This window comes from Dermochelys coriacea, chromosome 17 (assembly GCF_009764565.3).
Source record: "Dermochelys coriacea isolate rDerCor1 chromosome 17, rDerCor1.pri.v4, whole genome shotgun sequence".
Taxonomy (NCBI): domain Eukaryota; kingdom Metazoa; phylum Chordata; order Testudines; family Dermochelyidae; genus Dermochelys; species Dermochelys coriacea.
In genome coordinates this window covers 22,400,243-22,418,716 of record NC_050084.1, presented here as the reverse complement: position 1 = coordinate 22,418,716, position 18,474 = coordinate 22,400,243, and the positions used below count along the sequence as shown (strand labels likewise).

The 18,474-nt window shown below is 56.3% G+C and overlaps 1 protein-coding gene and 1 long non-coding RNA gene across 2 annotated transcripts; both read right to left on the bottom strand.

The window, feature by feature from the left end:
• Positions 1 to 7,539: 7,539 nt before the first annotated feature.
• Positions 7,540 to 11,021, bottom strand: LOC122457024. The gene is made up of 5 exons (XR_006276274.1): positions 10,872 to 11,021; positions 10,153 to 10,288; positions 9,680 to 9,781; positions 9,223 to 9,263; positions 7,540 to 8,738 (listed from the first exon to the last, which is right to left on the bottom strand). It is a non-coding gene; the product is annotated as an uncharacterized LOC122457024 (long non-coding RNA).
• Positions 11,022 to 11,199: 178 nt separating this feature from the next.
• LOC122457019 (maestro heat-like repeat-containing protein family member 2A) lies at positions 11,200 to 18,432 on the bottom strand. Its single transcript, XM_043499718.1, has 10 exons — positions 18,390 to 18,432; positions 18,084 to 18,205; positions 17,496 to 17,648; positions 17,061 to 17,215; positions 16,214 to 16,358; positions 15,297 to 15,523; positions 14,712 to 14,846; positions 13,866 to 13,980; positions 12,576 to 12,722; positions 11,200 to 11,409 (listed from the first exon to the last, which is right to left on the bottom strand). The coding sequence occupies exons 1-10, from the start codon at positions 18,430 to 18,432 to the stop codon at positions 11,200 to 11,202; spliced, it is 1,452 nt and encodes a 483-aa protein (XP_043355653.1).
• Between the last annotated feature and the right edge of the window lie 42 nt (positions 18,433 to 18,474).

Genomic DNA, 18,474 nt, shown 5'->3' with positions numbered 1-18,474 from the left:
CTTGGCCCAGCATAGCTACCCAGTCTATTTGTAGAAGGGAGTTTGTCTGGAGAGCTGAGAGAGAGCCAAAGGGGATTAGTGTTTGGAGAGAAGCTAATTAACCCCTCTGTCCTCTTTGCCTCCTCCTCCATCCTTGCTGAGTGACTTACCTCAAAGGTGTCTTTGGAGGTGGGGACCTCTGCCTGCTGTTTCAATAGTCACCGTCACCCTTCAGGTGTTTTTGGGGGGTGGGGAGAAGCATTAGCCCCCATTTCTGTTGTCTAAATTGAGGCTGCTAGTGTGTGTGAAGTATGTTCGCAGTGCGGCTGGTGGAATTAAATCTGACCCCACCCCGCACTCTTCTCCGGGGTACCTGGGCTAGCTGAGCACTGGGGGATCCCAATTCCATCTGGGTACCTGGGCCTGCCCAACACTGAGGAATACCAATCCCCTGGCTAGCGAACCCCAACCCCCTGCCCAGGTATCTGGGCCTGACCAGCCCTGAGGGACCCTAACCCCTCCCCGGGTACCTGGGCCTGCCCAATACTGAGAAATACCAACCCCCCTGGGTACCAAACTCCAACTACCACCACCCCTGGGCCTGGCAGCACTGAGGGACCCCAACCCATCCCCCGGGGTACCTGGACCTGCCCAGCATTGAGGGACACCAACACCTCCCCACCCCGGGTATCTGGGCCTGCCCAACACTGAGGAACCCCAATCTCCTCTGGGTACCTAGGCCGGCCAAATACTGAGGAATACCAACCCCCCTGGGTACCAAACCCAACCACCACCCCCAGGTACCTGGGCCTGCCCAGCACTGAGGGGTGGGGGGTCCTGACTAACCCAGCCCTTCCCCCTCAGGGCAGTGACTGCTCCCAAGATCCTACATCCGCCCCCAACCCTGAGCATGGGGCAGGGGCACTGCCCCAGGGGGCTCTAATCTCCCTCCCTGCCTGGGCAGCTCAGAGAACCCCATTTCCCCCTTCCTGGCTGCAGCCTCCTGCCCCCACCCCATGGCTCTGGCACTGTGTGTGGGGGTGTCACTGCTCTCACACAGCAACACCCCCAGCACAGCTTCGCCCTGCTTTCCTGCCTGCTCCATGGGAAGCCTCCCATTGGAGGAGGTTCCTGTCATTCACTCAGGGCAGCTTCTTGTTCGTTGAAATGTTTCAACCTGGGACTCATTCCCTCCCCCTCCCTAGGTCTCCTGTCTTGGCCTCCCCCATTCCCTCCCATCTCTCCCAGCCCCCACACCAGGGGCTCCCCAGCCCCTGACACCTGCCCCGCTGCTCCCCTTTGCCCCTCCTCTACCTCTTCCATTCCCCACTCATGAGCCCCTGCCCCCCAGTGCCCCTGCCCCCTTCACATCCCCACCACTATCCACCAGCCGCTCCAGACCACCCAGCTGCTTCCCCTTCCCCCCTCCCCTCAGCCCCTCTCCCGCACCCCCCAAATTCTCCCTGGGCACACGCTGCAGGGCACCCTGCTCATGCCATTTTCATGCCCATGAGGGCATTTGCGGACACCTAGTTAACCTAGTATATAAATCTCCCCACTGTATTTTCCACTGAATGCATCCGATGAAGTGAGCTGTAGCTCACGTATGCTCAAATAAATGAAATAAAAAGCTTATGCTCAAATAAGTGTTAGTCTCTAAGGTGCCACAAGTCCTCCTTTTCTTTTTGCGAATACAGACTAACACGGCTGCTACTTTGAAACCTAGTTAACTCCAACTCCTTTATCATGTTTCCCAAGGGAGTGGGGGCTTAGCTTTACTAAATGACATGCTAGGTTGGGGGCAGGCAGGTAATTTTCTCTGGTGACAAAGCCTGTCTCCTCCTGACCTTCTGCCCCTAGCTGAGAACAGGCTCCCCCTCTGAGCCCCCCAGCAAAACATCAGCCCCCAGCAGCTTTCCATCCCCACCTCCCAGACCCTGGCAGCAGGCTCTCCAGTTCTCTCCTTCTAGCCCATGAAGTCCCATCCTCTCCATCCACTCTCAAACAGGTAGCTCCAGTGCCTGCCCCCTGCACCTCTCCTACCCCTTCCCCAGGCAAGCTCCCGCCTTCCTTCCCCTGCCTTTCCACTTCCTTGGGGACTGCCTGGATTATATATCCCCCCCCTTATCACACTGATGGGGCAGGAGGCCATGGCTGCCTGCTTCTGCAGGGAGAGGGATTTCACCTCGGTCCAGGGGCCAACAGCTGAGCCAGAGTAACTGAACCAGCTGCAGCTTCTCACCTCATCATAAGGAGCCTGGAAAAAATGGACCCAAATCACAACACAAGAATAGTTCAAACGCTGGCAGCGCTGCTCCGTTAATGGGTGCAACAGTAGCCAATCCTTCCCTCAAAGCCCTGCTGATGCCTCGTCCCCCAGCCAATACCACTGCACTATCTCCTCCATGGGGCATCAATGACCCAGCATCACAGGTGCACTGTTGTGGCTCATTCTTTAGTTCTCTCATTTCCTGCTTTCCTGCCTCTGAGTCTGGCTCCCAGACTTGTCCCTGACAAACACAGGCACAGAATATCCATTGAATCAACACAAGCTTTCGCTGCTCCTGCAGCTGCGGCCATGTTCAGGCTTCAGACACATGGGGAGCTGTAAGGCCAGGCCCAGCCAGCATTATACTTACTGGCTCTATGGGGCAGAGCCGGGGCACCATTGTTTCAGTCCCAGGGTGATTACAAATGTGATCCCCAAAATGTTTTCATGTTCATGTGGCAGCGTTAAACTATTGCTGTGATGGCACAAGATGAAATGTCCTCGAAACCCAGCGCGATGCCGCATGGGAGGTGTCATGATGTCATCACCACATAGTGGGGAGGAGGTGGCATCTAAATTCCACAGCAATAAGGCAGCAAGACCAGGTGCCAAAATGTCATTCTGTCACGGTGGGATCAACACAGCAATGCCCAGGAGAGAGTCAATACCGTAAATAGCGCCCCGAGATCCAGCCAGCACATTCCACCCTGCCTCAGAGCCTGTGCGACTAGAGTCAGGGCAAAGGGTGAAGCATCGCGACTACAGGAGCTCACAGTATGTGGCCAGCCTGGATTCCAAACCTGACCAAGGCACACTCCCTAAGGAGAAGGGTAGGGGAACTGGAAAAGGAACAAGTCCCCATTTAAACCCCAGCCCCAGCCCTGTGCACAGGCCTGGAACGTGGGTCAGCAGGGCCAGCCTGACTTAGTGGCTCACGTGCTCGTTTGCTTTGGCCTAAGTCCTGGATGTAGTAGGAAGAGAGCCTGAGACATAAGACCTTGTATTAGAGGCCTGGTATGAGGCAGGACCTGCTCACAGAATTTGGCAAGAACAGGGCTGATATTGCAGAAATACACATTCTTAAGAAGTGCTCCCGCAAACACATGCCGATATCAAGTGATACCAGAACAGCCCAATATCAAGGATGGTACAAAAACATTCCCCAAGGATAACAGGAACACACTGACCCTCCTAAAAGATAAGGTCAGGATGACAGCAGATAATAAAGATGTTTTGATCAAACCAACATGTACAAGGTAATGGGTAATAATTAGTCACATCGGGGGTGGTAACTAACTACGTCAAAGGGGCAGTACTAACTTATTTGTATCGGGGTATAAAGATGTATATCAGAGGGAGTATCTTTGTCTGGCCTTAGGGAGGAATGGAAAGTCCTGCCATTCACTGAGCTGGTCCATTGTTACGGGCATACATGTATTAGTGGGCTGGTAGAGTCTGCAGGATACTAGTACCAGCCTTTGTTGACAATAAACCTGGCTGGATGCCTTCATACCTTAGTGGATCTTGTGGTCACTGGGTGATTCGCTCGAGGTCTGCCATGCCAGCTGTCTGCTCAGGGCTGGGGCGGCACTCAGAGGGAATACACACACACAGCCAAACATCTATCAACATCTAACCACACTGGAGAACAGCTTTGATCTGTTTGCTTTGCAGTAAATTGCTTTCTCAACAGCTGAAGCATCCAACCCATATTGTTCCTGAGTGCAGGAATTGTGGCACTGCCTGTCCCTCCCCCCCAGCAGGGTAACTGCATGTAGCTTTATTTTTAACCAGACTTTTCTGTAGCCTTGGATGGGAGGCCGGGCTCAGGGCATGTCTCGGAGCACATATATTATCAGTCTGCAGGAAGGTCCTTCCCAGTCCCACTCAATGAGCTGACACCTTCCAGACACCTGCAATAAACTCTCACAGGGCTGCCGCCCCAGTGCTTGGCTGAACCAATGATTGTGCAGGTAACACACTGTAAGAGGAAAGCACTGTCTGCCAAAGCCTAGCAGAGCCCAGTCTCATGTGGGGAGTGACTACCCACATCCCTACAGCCTCGCTTCATGATCCAGCTGCAAGATTCAGGTGTGGTTCCTTTTCCAAACTGTCTCCTCTGTTGCACTGAACAGTCTATAGTATGACAGGCCTCAGGTTACAATCTGGACTGTTGAACAGCTGTGGCTGCTTAATCCTCTAGCCTGGGGTGCCTTTTATACTGCTGTGCTGTCGGAATAGCTGTTCCTGTTTACATCTCCCCTGTTTCTTATTTATATCTCCTTCGTCACATATTTTACCAGGACAATAATGTTCAACAGATTATGAGTTTTCAAATGATACCTCACAAGGTTTACTTTGCATAAAATTTACTATAGTCTTGTAAAAGTGGTGACCATAATAGTACAGACCATCACACAGTCCCGTGAGCCCATTAGAGAGGCACCACACAATGGCTTTTTAGCTTATTGCTTTTAAAATTAAAGATCAGCAAAGCCCTGCTGTTGGGGCAAACCAAGGCCAGACTCTCATGTGTTCTCGGAAATGTAATGTCTCTGCAGAATAATAACATGCACAGACTGCCCCAGGCTGGGACCTAGAATACAAGGTCTCCCCCGAAGTGACAGCTTAGGAAGGAGTACTGTGGAAAGGGATCTAGGGGTCATAGTGGATCACAAGCTAAATATGAGTCAGCTGTGTAACACTGTCACAAAAAAATCAACCAGATTCAACCAAAAAAAAAAAAACAATCAAAAAGCACAAGAGCAAATCCACACAGACACACCCCTGGAACCCCAACCTGGGGTATTCTATCTGCTACCCAAGATCCATAAACCTGGAAATCCTGGATGCCCCATCATCTCAGGCATTGGCACCCTGACAGCAGGATTGTCTGGCTATGTAGACTCCCTCCTCAGGCCCTACGCTACCAGCACTCCCAGCTATCTTTGAGACACCACTGACTTCCTGAGGATACTACAATCCATCGGTGATCTTCCTAAAGACACCATCCTAGCCACTATGGATGTAGAAGCCCTCTACACCCACATTCCACACAAAGATGGACTACAAGCCATCAGGAACAGTATCCCCGATAATGTCACGGCTAATCTGGTGGCTGAACTTTGTGACTTTGTCCTCACCCATCCATAACTATTTCACATTTGGGGACAATGTATACCTTCAAATCAGCGGCACTGCGATGGGTACCCGCATGGCCCCACAGTATGCCAACATTTTTATGGCTGACTTAGAACGCTTCCTCAGCTCTTGTCCCCTGATGCCCCTACTCTACTTGCGCTACATTGATGACATCTTCATCATCTGGACCCTTGGAAAAGCAGCCCTTGAAGAATTCCACCAGGATTTCAACAATTTCCATCCCACCATCAACCTCAGCCTGGACCAGTCCACACAAGAGATCCACTTCCTGGACACTACGGTGCTAATAAGCGATGGTCACATAAACACCACCCTATATCGGAAACCTACTGACCGCTATTCCTACCTACATGCCTCCAGCTTTCATCCAGACCACACCACACCACACGATCCATTGTCTACAGCCAAGCTCTACGATATAACCGCATTTGCTCCAACCCATCAGACAGAGACAAACACCTACAAGATCTCTATCATGCATTCTTACAACTACAATACCCACCTGCTGAAGTGAAGAAATAGATTGACAGAGCCAGAAGAGTACCCAGAAGTCACCTACTACAGGACAGGCCCAACAAAGAAAATAACAGAACGCCACTAGCCATCACCTTCAGCCCCCAACTAAAACCTCTCCAACGCATCATCAAGGATCTACAACCTATCCTGAAGGACGACCCATCACTCTCACAGATCTTGGGAGACAGACCAGTCCTTGCTTACAGACAGCCCCCCAACCTGAAGCAAATACTCACCAGCAACCACAAACCACACAACAGAACCACTAACCCAGGAACCTATCCTTGCAACAAAGCCCGTTGCCAACTCTGTCCACATATCTATTCAGGGGACACCATCATAGGGCCTAATCACATCAGCCACGCTATCAGAGGCTCGTTCACCTGCACATCTACCAATGTGATATGTCCCATCATGTGCCAGCAATGTCCCTCTGCCATGTATATTGGTCAAACTGGACAGTCTCTACGTAAAAGAATAAATGGACACCAATAAGACGTCAAGAATTATAACATTCAAAAACCAGTTGGAGAACACTTCAAGCTCTCCGGTCACACGATTACAGACCTGAGAGTGGCTATCCTTCAACAAAAAAACTTCAGAAACAGACTCCAACGAGAGACTGCTGAATTGGAATTAATTTGCAAATTGGATACAATTAACTTAGGCTTGAATAGAGACTGGGAGTGGATGAGTCATTACATAAAGTAAAACTATTTCCCCAAGTTATTTCTCCCCTCACCCGACCCCCCACTGTTCCTCAGACTCTTGTTAACTGCTGGAAATGGCCTACCTTGATTATCACCACAAAAGGTTTTCCTCCTTCCCCCCTCCTTCCTGCTGGTAATAGCTCATCTTAAGTGATTACGCTCCTTACAGTGTGTATGATAAAACCCATTGTTTCATGTTCTCCGTGTGTGTATATAAATCTCCCCACTGTATTTTCCACCGAATGCATCCGCTGAAGTGAGCTGTAGCTCACGAAAGCTTATGCTCAAATAAATTTGTTAGGCTCTAAGGTGCCACAAGTACTCCTTTTCTTTTTTGCGAATACAGACTAACACGGCTGCTACTCTGAAACAAAAAAATCAAACATCCTTCTGGGATGTATTAGTAGGAGTGTTGTAAGCAAGACACAGGAAGAAATTCTTCCGCTCTATTTTGCGCTGATATGGCCTCAGCTGGAGTATTGTGTCCAGTTCTGGGCACCACATTTCAGGAATGATGTGGACAAATTGGAGAAAGTCCAGAGGACAGCAACAAAAATGATTAAAGTGCTAGAAAACATGATCTATGAGGGAAGATTGAAAAATTGGGTTTGTTTAGTCTGGAGAAGAGAAGACTGAGAGGGGACATGATAACAGTTTTCAAGTACATAAAAGTTGTTACAAGGAGGAGGGAGAAAAATTGTTCTTGTTAAATTCTGAGGATAGGACAAGAAGCAATGGGCTGAAATTGCAACAAGGGAAGTTTAGGTTGGACACTAGGAAAAACTTCCTGTCTGGGTAGTTAAGCACTGGAACAAATTGCCTAGGGTGGTTGTTGAATCTCCTCACTGGAGATGTTTAAGAGCAGGTTGGACAAACACCTGTCAGGGATGGTCTAGATAATATTTAGTCCTGTCTTGAGTGCAGGGGACTGGACTAGACAACCTCTCAATGTCCCTTTCAGTCCTACCCTTCTATGATTCTTTAGCTGGAAGGAGCAGGCTGCTGCTCTCACTGAGACAGCCACAGAGACAGACGCGCACGGAGAGCCCGTGTTACTCACAGCACCTAACACTCGCCTTTTCCAGGTCAAAATGTCCCCTAGGCCCTAAGGTCCGTGAAGCTTGCTTCTCTCTCCATCACAGCAGAGCAAGGCAGTGCTGGTGGCCATTTCTTGAGCCTCTGCTAACCTCTGGTAGCCTGATAGGGTGGGAGTAGGCTGGGAGACAGTGTGGGGGAAGGGAGGCTGAGAGAGTCTCTTTAGAGGGGTTTGGGGTTTAAAAGAACAGCCCCAAAGGAGCTTTTATCAGGTCAAATAAGCAAACCCTGGAGCCTGAAAGTAGCAGAGAATCCTCCGATGGAATTGCATTGCGCTCCCCCATGCAACAGCACTGTCCTACCTGGAGCAGCATTTCAGAGGCAATGGCAGGAGCTGGACTTCACCCAGGAGAGCAGGGAAAGGTAGGGGAGGACACTCTAGATAAAAAGCCAGGGCTAAATCACAACCTCCTTTCCTGGCACAGGCCAGCCTGCCAACTCACCTGGCCAATAGCACCGCCCAGCTGCCATCTCACCTCATGGGCACTCAATTGTGCCAGGGGACTTTCCCCATGGTTCCCATATTTTGGCCCCTGCACCTTTAGCAGCCCAGTCTGTGAGATGCCCACGCTCCCAGCTCCTGCTGACTCAGGGCTGGGACTGACTGGGGCCCTGGACTCAGACTCCGACAAGATAACAAAGCCAGGCACAGGAAAGGCACAGAATATATACACATATATACACATCAATGTCCAGAGTCCCTTGAGTGCGGGGAACGCGGTTCCAAAGGCCCTGATCCTCTGCTCTGGCAGCAGCACCCATCTCCTTCCAACATCAGCTGCTGGAGATGCTATCTGACTCTGCGGCATCTAGGGGCCCTGCCAGGGGTCTCCCCTTCCTCCTGAAGAGCTTCCTCACAAAGAGCAGCCTCCCTCAGCCTCTGGGGGCTGTGTGGCTGGGACCTGGCTCCTGCAGGGCTACCCGCTGCTTCTGGATGATGGTGCTGACAGCTTCTGCCACAGCAATCTCGACAGCAGTGCTGGGATCACCATGCAGCGCCTGGAGGGCTGCGGGGAGGAAGAGAAACCCCTTTGGGATGAGATACCTGTGCAGAAACACAGATCCCTGGGCCAAACCCTACAATGACCATGGGCTGCATCCTCAAGGTCAGAGCCCCCAGCATGCAGACCAGGCACTGACAGCAGCAGGTGCATTTCCCACAGTCCTGGGCTTGTTTGTGCGAGCAGTGGCAGTGCCTGCCGAGGCTGGATCCACTGTCCCGCTAGGAGGAGGTGTTTGGCCCCACTGTCCAGGCTGTGAGCTTTCAGCCACACTCACCTGCCAGCTGCCCTGAAGTCAATGCACAGCCACCCCAGTGACCCCAAGGGCATTGCTCCCCATTTGCTCTGCTGCAAGCAAGAGCAGAATGTGGCCCTTGGCACCAGCAGTTCTCATGTTTGCCCCTTCTGCTCTGTGCCAGCTGGATAGGCCCTGGTGAGTGGCTCCTTGGGCAGGAGCTGGGGTGGGGGTGGGGTGGCCTGGGGAACTTACAGCACAGCAGCTTTGGGCCTCCATGTTCTCTGCAAGGATCCCTGGAGACACAAGAGGAGCATGTTGTCCCAGGACGCTGCAAGGCAGGGTGGGGTTCCTGACACCTTGAACCCAGGGCCCCAGGCTTTGGGCCAGGATCTCACAAGAATGGCTGTTCTCATGAGATTCTGGCCTTGCCTGGACCAGAACCACAACATGGCACCTCCTGGGCTGGAGCCAATCTGGGCACAAGCCACAGGGGCCAATTCAGAGCGAGGGGTTCAAACTGGACCCTCCCACCGCATTCAAAGGGGTCAGATTAATGGCTCTGTCTTGGGCCCATCTCCTGGCTTTCCCTGGAGTCCTACCATTGCCCTCGTGGGGCTGGCTCCGGAGCTGCAACCTGTCCGCGAAGGCAGGGTCAGTCCACCCTGTTCTCTGTCGCCATCGGGGTGCTGATCACCAGGCATTGTCTCACCTGCCAGCTTGGCTGCTGCCAGTCTAATCACCTCCCATGGCTGCGGAGGTGCAGGCAGGTCTCAGTGACGAGACTGTCCAGCAGCACAGGGTCCTTCTGGCCCTAGGAGGGACCAGCGACAGAGACAGCATGAGTTCCTCCTGACCTAGAGACAGGTCAGCCCCCACTGCTCACCACAGCCTGATCCTGGAAATGAGGGGTGGGGAGGGGGATGGAGAAATAAGACCAAACCCTGCCAGGGGCTGGGGAGACTAAATCCTAAACAACAGAGCTGTAGAGCTCTGAGCTCCCATGACACAGGTGCTTTGGACACACGGATGTGCTCACAGCCTGCCTCTCAGAGCTGCTCCTGGGGCCATTAGCAAGGGAATGAGCAGGAGGGAGGAAGGGATCAGGATGGGCCCCCATGGTCTACCCTGCTCTAGGGTCTAAAGCAGTCACAGAGAATGGCTTTGCCTCAGCAGCTCTCTCACCAACTGTTTGCAGATGTGTCCCATCAAGTGTTTGTGCCTCTCCCCGGAGGCACCTGTCAGGAGCCTACTGTCAAAGGCTCCCCCAAGCCCGTGAGGCCTATGAATGGGGCGCACACCTGGAAGGCAGCGTACAGGCCTGGAAGCAGAGAGGTGGTGAGTCAGAGCCCCATGCACAAGGACAAAGCTCTCCACTGCCCAGCCTATTGCAGACAGGTGGGTGTGGGGACTCTGCTGGGACAGAGATCAGGTACACAGTGACCCCTGTGCAACCCCCTTGTGAAGGGGTCACTAACCCTGCCCTAGCATGGAAGGGGCTAAGGAGCTGTCCTGGGCTGGAGAGGCCCAGCCCACACAGTGGCACATCATACATGGAGTAACTGGACTCCCACATATGCACCCCCATGTAGCCTAAAGGGGGTGCCCCACCACGGACAGATTTGTGTTACCCCTCCAATGGGATACACCCAGGTACCCCCAAAGCCCAATCCAGCCCCTCCCAGTGGGTTATACCCCCTCAGTGCACACTCAGTTCTGCTCCCTATGATCCTCATCTCACTGGGGTTACTCTGAGGGCAGCACTTGGCCCAGGATCGCCCATCGCTTTTCAGCCTCCCTCCCTGGCAAAAGCAGTGTGAGCAGGTTGAGATGGGGCTCTCTCCCTGTCTGCGCCCGCGTCTCAGGATCAGGCCCGGCGGGGGGGGGCTCTCCCTGCGTCTCACCGTGGCTGCCTCGGGGCTTGGGTCCAACCCATGGAGCATGAGAGCAGCCCAGCTGCTCCTCACTTCCCCTGTGAAGAGCTGCCGGTGCTTGTGGTGGGCTGAGCCGGCCAGGGCCCCGAACAGGCCAAATGCTGCCGCGCGCACGGTGCCGTCCTCCTGCCGCAGGGGTCAGAGGGCAGAGTCAGTGGGCATGCCCGAGAGTGGGCAATGCCCCGAGGGGCAGCGAGCACCCACCCCATTCTCTGTCCTGCTCCCAGGTCCTGTGCCTGGAGAGCCGGAGCTGGTCTGGGGAGCCCAGGCAATGGGGGTGTCCCTGAGAGCCCCTGCTCTAGGGGGCGCAGGGGGGAGCTCTGTCTGTGCACTGGGGTGACTCATGTGCGGGAAGTGTGCCCGGGCCTGCACAGCCCATGTCACTCTCGCTCAGCTGCCCCAGCATCTTGCACAGGGCCCGCATGCTCTCGCCCACGACCTGGGGGCTGCTGGGCTCAGCCAAGGGGTGGCACAGGGTGTCCAGCAGGAGCTGCCTGTGCTTCTTCACCTGAATGGAACCCGACAATCAGACATACCCCAGTGCCCCCCAGGATCCGGGTGAGTGGAGGGCAGAATGTGATGGGCAGGGGCCAGCTGGGGGGCCAGGTGAGGGAGGGGGCTGTGTGGTGGGGAGGGGCTGGCAGGCAGTCTGGGTGAGTGGGAGGGTGTGACAAAGTGGAAATGTTCTTAATGTTTTCTCTGAATACTGTGTGGGTGCCTCAGTTTCCCCTATGCATTTGTTAAGTATCTAGGTGGTGGGATAAGCTGTGTGATTGTTGCAGAGCCTTAGAGGGCAGTGAGAGGCTGTCTAGGCAGAGAATGGCCGACACCCTGTCTCCGGGCAACTGATGGCCTGGGCCTCTCCTGGGCCCCTCCTCTGCAAGTTGCCAGCTAAAGGTGTTGGAGAACAAAAAGAGATCAGGTGGTCTCCTGGCCCAGGAAAGAGACAAAAGGCGAGAGGAGGGGCTGGAGAGTTTCAGTTTGGAGCTGGCTGGGGAAATGGAGGGAGGGCAGATAGGGCTCTGGCCTCCCTGCCCCCAAAACGGACCTGACTGAGGGGTCCTGTTTCCTGTACCTTCAAGCTCTGTTTTAGACCATGTTCCTGTCATCTAATAAACCTTCTGTTTTCCTGGCTGGCTGAGAGTCACGTCTGACTATGGAATTGGGGTGCAGGGCCCTCTGGCTTCCCCAGGAGCCCCGCCTGTGCGGACTCACTGTGGAAAGCGCATGGTGTGGATGGGGATGCTGAATGCTCCGAGGTCAGCCTCAGGAAGGTGGAAGCTGTAAGAGCTGCTTGCCCTGAAGACAGTTTGCTCCCAGAGAGGAGGCTCCCCCAGAGTCCTGACTGGCTTCATAGCGAGTAGTTCCAGAGCATCGCCCGGTGACTCTGACAGAGGGATATGCAGTGGGGAGGGGCCAGCTGGGGGGCCGGGTGAGTGGAGGGTGGTATATGATGGGGAGGGGCCAGCTGGGGATCCTCCTGCTTCAGTCTCTGCCCCAGGTGCAGGAGAGGTGGCACCAGCCATTCTGGGAACATCCCCCAGACCTGACTGCCTCTAGCATTAAAGCCCAGGGCAAGGGGGGTTGCTGGAAATAAAAAATGCAGCCCCTGGACTCACTCCCTCCTGCCGGCTGCGCTGCTCCCCTTGGGCCACCTCTGGCCACTCTGCCCACCTTCTGCTGCGCCCCCTGGGGCATGTTCCCCAGCCCATGGGCTGCCAGCCAACGGATGGTGTCACTCTCATCGCTGGCCCCCACCACCAGGTGCTTCAAGACGGGTTTCAGCAGCTTCCTCTGCTGCAGCACGGGGTGACTCATTAGCTGAGGGAGGAGGGAGCAGGATCACGTCCCGGCCAGGAGTCACTCATCGGGCTGTTTGGCAGCAGAGCACAGCCCCAGCTCCTGCGGGCTCCGGGCTGTGGGTTCAGCTCTGTCAGGCACTACAGTGCCTCTCAGTGCTCTGATGGGGTGGGGTGACTCTCCCCCGGGCTCAGCGCATTGCACACAGGGGGTGCGTGGGACTCACTGTCCTCGTAGCAGCTGGGGAAACTAAGGCAGCGAGCGGGGAAGTGACTCACTGAGGGGCCAGTGGCAGAGTAGGCACAGGACCCAGCCCTCCAGTCTCACTCCCCTGTCCCGCCGGGCTGGAGAGGAGATGGGCGTGGCTGGGCTGGCTCTCAAGGGAGTTTCTCCAGGCTAGACCCTGTAGCTCTCTCTGGCTCCCAGGATAACCTGCCTCTGCTGGGCCCGGGGTCTGCCAAGGCCTGGCCTGGCCTGATGGGAGGGGCAGAGGGCACTGAATGGGCCAGTCCTTCAGCTGAGATCCTCCTTTCCCACAGTCCGTGGGGCTTTGGCTCAGGGCAGCCATTTGGGCCCACGGCCAGTGCCAGCCTGTGACTTCAGGGAGCTGTCTGGCTGCTCATCCACCCAGTGAGGAGGAGGGCGAGCCAAGCAGCCTGGGCCAGAGGGCGAACTCCTTTGGGCTGGACTCTGCTTTCCCCAAGGGGGTGTCAAGCAGGGTGGAGCCAGGGAAGGGAGAGCAGGGCCTGCCCTGGTGTTGGTTCTGATTCCCAGCACAATGGACAGGGGCTGCTCCCAGCTGGAACGAAGCAGGGGTGCAGCAACGGACCCTGGGGTGCAAGGGAGCAGGGCCTAGAGCGGGGTTGCTCAGCCTCTGCCCAGCCTCCCAAAATCCTGCCCCCCATGTGCAGGGCAGTGGATCCCTGCTCCCCTGAAAGGAGGGGCAGAACGTGCCCTCAGTGTGCCACTGTTGGCCAGGAGAACAAGGGGCACAGCAGAAGTGCCAGGGGGTGATGGCTCTCAGGGGGTTCTATGTAAAATGGAGGGAAGAACACAGCCGCTATGCCCATCCCACTTCTTGCCCAGCTGCCCCCCCACCCCGTGCCCACCCCATCACCCACCCAGGCAGCACACTGGGGAGAGCCCATGTGGGGCCCGTCTCACCTCGGCATAGAAGGCTGTGCCAGTGACTCTCCAGTCCTCACACGGGGAGCTCAGGGACGGGGACAGGAGCTGCAGGATCCTATCCAGCGGTGCCTCGCTCACCTGCACCAGAGCCCTGTGTACAGAGCTGTGGGGGTGAGTCTGGGCAGTGTCTGGGCTGGCAGAGCTAAGCAAGAGCTGCCTGCAGGGGCTCTGAGCACCCCGTGGGGCGAGTGGGCCCAAACCAGCTTCTCCGCCCAAGGGCCCCAGAGTCACTGTGGAGGAGGCAGAAAGATCTGGAATATTTTTCTGCAAAGGACATGTGACTCCGTTTCCCCTCTCTCTGGATTGCTGCCCACTGGTGTGAAGGGGTTCCCTTCCCCTCTGGGCCAGGGAGCAGCAAGAGCTGGGTAAATGGCCCATAGACTGCAGGGTAGGAATGAGCTCTCACAAAGATGCTGCCTGGGAGATGCAGTGGAAGACCCACCATAAGGCCTGGAAGCCAAAGGGAGCAGTGATCACAGCGGGACGGGGTTGGGAGATGAGGGGCTGCCACGCGGCAGACCGGGGTATGGGAGCTCTAGCCAGGCAGGGACAGATGAGTCCAGGAGTCTTGGCTCCCCGAGAGAGAGGTGCTGTCCAGCACAGACCCCCAGAGGAGCTCTGCTTTGCCATGAATTCCTGTATCCCCGGCCACTCGTCACTGCCCTGCGTCACTGCCTCACTTCACAGGGGCCTGAACTCAGCGGCCTGGGGAGGGCCCAGTCTCAGAGCAGTCTGCCTTGCAGAAAGTGGAGGCCCAGGATCTAGCACACCACTGGGGACTCTGCAGAGAGACAGCAGAAGGGCTGGAGGCCCACTCCACACCTCGCCAGCAGGGAGACACCCTTGGGGAAGCTGCGGGGATCCTCCAGGAGGCACCAGCCTTGCTCCTTGTCCAGGGTCCTGGACATGTCCTGCAGGCCCTTGGCGAGCACGGCTCTGAGCGCCATCACCGTCAGGCTGGGGAGACAGCAGGGCTACTCTGGTGAACGGGATCCAGCTAATGCCTGGCTCTCCTCAGCCCTGGAATTGGCAAGGAATGCCTAGAGTGTTCTTGCCCATGGGTGTTTCCTCTGAGGGGATGCTGGTGCGGAATGGGAAGGGGTGTCCTTGTTCTCGGGCAACACCTATGACGGGTGGGGGCCTGGGGTAGGGGTGGCCTTGTCCTTGAGCATTGCTGGCAGGGTGACCAGATACCAAGTGTAAAAAATTGGGACAGGGAGTGTGGGGGGGGTAATAGGTGCCTATATAAAAAAAAGCCCCCAAAATCGGGACTGTCCCTATAAAAATCGGGACACATGGTCACCCTAATTGCTGGTTGGGGTGGGGGGCTGGGGTCGGATTGGGATGCCTCGCCCCAAATGCTACCTGTGAGGAATGGGGGTGGGGTGCCCTTGCCCCAGACGCTACCTGCAGGGGTGGGAGTGGGGTGCCCTGGCCCCAGACATTACCTGCGGGGGGTGGAGGGTGGGGGTGCAGCTCCCTTTGGGCCGGCCAGGGGACTCCCAGCCCTGGAGGGCAATGGAGTGTTGCTGTCCGGGGTGCGGCTGGAGGGCATAGCAGAGCTCAGGGAGCAGCGAGCCCAGCGCATTCCCGACCGCTGCCCCCATCACCACCTTGCCGATGGCACAGACCACCTGTGGGATGGGCCCACATGGCGTTAACAGGAGCTACCCTCCCCCAGGTCCACTTCCCTGGCTGACATGGCCCATGGGCCCTTCTCTGCCCCAGAGGGGTCTGTGGAGAGAGGAGGGGGCAGAGCCTGTCCCAGAGGGGTCTGTGGAGAGAGGAGGGGGCAGAGCCTGCCCCAGAGGGGTCTGTGCCTTATGCCAATCCAGGGCCTTCCTCCTTCCATGAAATCTGCCCTGGAAGGACCTAGCAGCTCGCAGCTCGCAGCCCAGCCAGCAACGGGATCCAGCAGCCCATGGACTGGGTCATAGAATCATAGAAGATTAGGGTTGGAAGAGACCTCAGAGGCCAGGAGGCTCAAAGCAGGACCAACCCCAACTAAATCCTCCCAGCCAGAGATTTGTCAAGCTGGGACTTAAAAACCTCTAAGGATGGAGGTTCCACCACCTCCCTAGGGAGCCCATTCTAGTGCTTCACCACCCTCCTTGTGAAATAGTTTTTTCCTAATATCCAACCTAGACCTCCCGCACTGCAACTTGAGACCATTACTCCTTGTTCTGTCATCTGCTACCACTGAGACCAGTCTAGATCCATCCTCTTTGGAACCCCCTTCGGGTAGTTGTCCCACAGCCCAGTACTGGTGGAGGGTGGCTGTCCCCTCCCTGTAATTGCCATACCCACAGCGCCCCTGCACTCACCGAGAGGGGACTGGCAACTGCTACCTCCTGGGTCTCAGCCTCTTGCTCTGCTGCTGGCCCCCTGGGGATCCAGTCTAGCAAATCCTTTAGGATGTCCTGGAAGAAGTCCTCAGCAGCCAGAGCTGCCCAGAGCTCCTTGCTGTCCCTATAGCATAGCAGACCCAGAGACATCTGTCAGTGGGAGCCCCCGCTCTAGGTCCAGACTCCACCTCGCTGCGGCTGAGGACTTTTTTGTGGGCAGGGCCCACTCTAATGCCCTGGGGTGAAAGGCTGTGGGCAGCTCAAAGAGGAGGTCAAAGAGACCGGTCTCTGGCTTTACTGTCCCTCTAATGCTCCTTCAGTAGTCAGGGCCCATCTTAGGGGACTCAGCTGCGAAAGGACTTCTCCGGAGTCCCAGGCTAGAGCAGGTCAGACCTCTCCTTCTTCAGGCTGGGCTTTGAGCCAAAGGACAGGGACTCCCCAAGCAGCCCTGCACCCCCAATGGCTGCAGGAGTTTGGGGGTCTAAACTTGGACCCATGACCTTGAAGTGCTTGTGGAGCAGGAAGTGAGGCTGACTCAGCAGGACCCCAAAAGTGTTGGGCCAGATGTGGGCGCACCCCTGGCTTGTGTTTAGGACCAGCCTGCACCTGTTCCCCCTGCTTTTGCCCCAGAGATCGGCGGTGTGTGTGTGTGTGAGGGGGGGTAAACCTTACTAGGAAAGAGCTGAGGAACCTTGCCCAAGCTGTGGGATCACATCAGCCCTTGGACCAGGGATGTGGGGCAAAGGGCACCTCCTGGGTTGCTCCCTGGTACATGTGGCTCACCCCACTGCTAGGAGACCTGTGCTGGGCCAGGCGCTGCACTCACCTATCCAATGGCAGGGGGCACTGTAGGAGGTAGGTGACCACAGCCTCCTGGTGGTGCTGAGCCAGCAGCAAGACTGCCTGGGCCAGGATCCCTCTCGGGTCAGGGTCCTCCATGCAGCGCAGGTAGCTGCTGGTGATGCTCAGGATGGCCTGGACCTGGCCGCGATAGAGAGGTTACCCTGGCCCACTCCTCAGGAACACCAGCAGCGGAGAAGCCTCCCTACCATATATCTCCCGCCACTCACTTGGCCCCCCAGCCACCTCCTCCCCATCACATATCATCCTCTGCTCACCTAGCCCCTGTCCCCTCCCCATGCCTGGGGGAAGGGGCTGCTGCCTCCCTGCAGCTCTTGATCAGAGCCCCTGACAGACAGTCTCAGGGAGCCCCGCTGCCCACAAACCCAGCCCCGAACACCCACGGCCAGCCCAGCTTTACTGTGTCCTTCAGGTCACTGACGCGGTCTGTCAGGAGCGTGTGAAACCACAGGACACTGGCCTGGTCACAGGCCTGGCTCACAGGCCCCAGGCTCTCCAGCAGGGTCTGGGTGAAGGGCAGGATCTCCGCCTTGGGCAGGGCCCTGCTGACGATCTGCAGAGAGAGGGTCACAGCCATGGCCTGGGGTTGCTGCTCACTCCTCAGCCAGGCAGGGCCCCAGGGAGAGTTTGGCCATGAGCACACTGTCCCTGGCTGCTCTCCCCTGCAGGCTGCTGGCCCCTCTGGGGAGAATCCCTGCCCCAGAGATCCAGTCAGAGCCAGTGTGTGCTGGGAAGTCTGCTCAGTGCTGGGACATCCTGCATCCAGGTAGAGGAGTTCCTGGTTCTGGCCCTTGCTTTTGCCCATGGGAGATCCACACTGTCACCCAGCATGCCCCTGTGAATCTTCTCCTGGTTACTGACAAGGAGCCTCCCAGTTGCCAGCTGATTGCCCCAGCCGCCCGGCCTCCCCCAAGCAGCTCAGCCTGGTAGCCCCCTCCCCAGGTGGCCCAGCCCAGTAGCTGCCTGACTCAACTCTTGGAGTCCTTACTTTGGCCAGTTTGATAGATGCATCCCACACCTTGCCGGGATCTGCACTCTGCAGCTCCTGACACATGCACCTCAGCGCCCACTCCTTATCTCGGCCCCTCAGGGTCCAAGGCTGCTTGGTAACTGCAGGAATCAACCAGGGGAAGATGCTTAGCCTGGCCTGTGGGCGCAAGCCACCGCTCCTTGGGTGCCATTATTAGTGCACTCGGAGCTGCTGAGGCTGAGGGCCCAGCCCCTCATGGCATTGAGCCTGGCACATGCTTGCATCTGGCCCTCTATTCACCCCAAGACATCTGCAATGCCATACCCTGAATGGGCCCTCTATTCACCCCGGGACACACCTGGGCCATGCCCTCTATTCGCCCCATGACACCCCCGGGCCATGCCCTCTA

Coding starts and splice junctions, on each gene's coding strand:
- LOC122457019 (XM_043499718.1), bottom strand. CDS start 18,432: ATGGCCCAGGTGTGTCCCGGGGTGAATAGAGGGCCCATTCAGG. Junction 16,359..17,060: donor TGCCCCCTGCCATTGGATAG/GTGAGTGCAGCG, acceptor GCTATGCTATAG/GGACAGCAAGGAGCTCTGGG. Junction 14,847..15,296: donor CCCCACTCCCACCCCTGCAG/GTAGCGTCTGGG, acceptor CTGTCTCCCCAG/CCTGACGGTGATGGCGCTCA.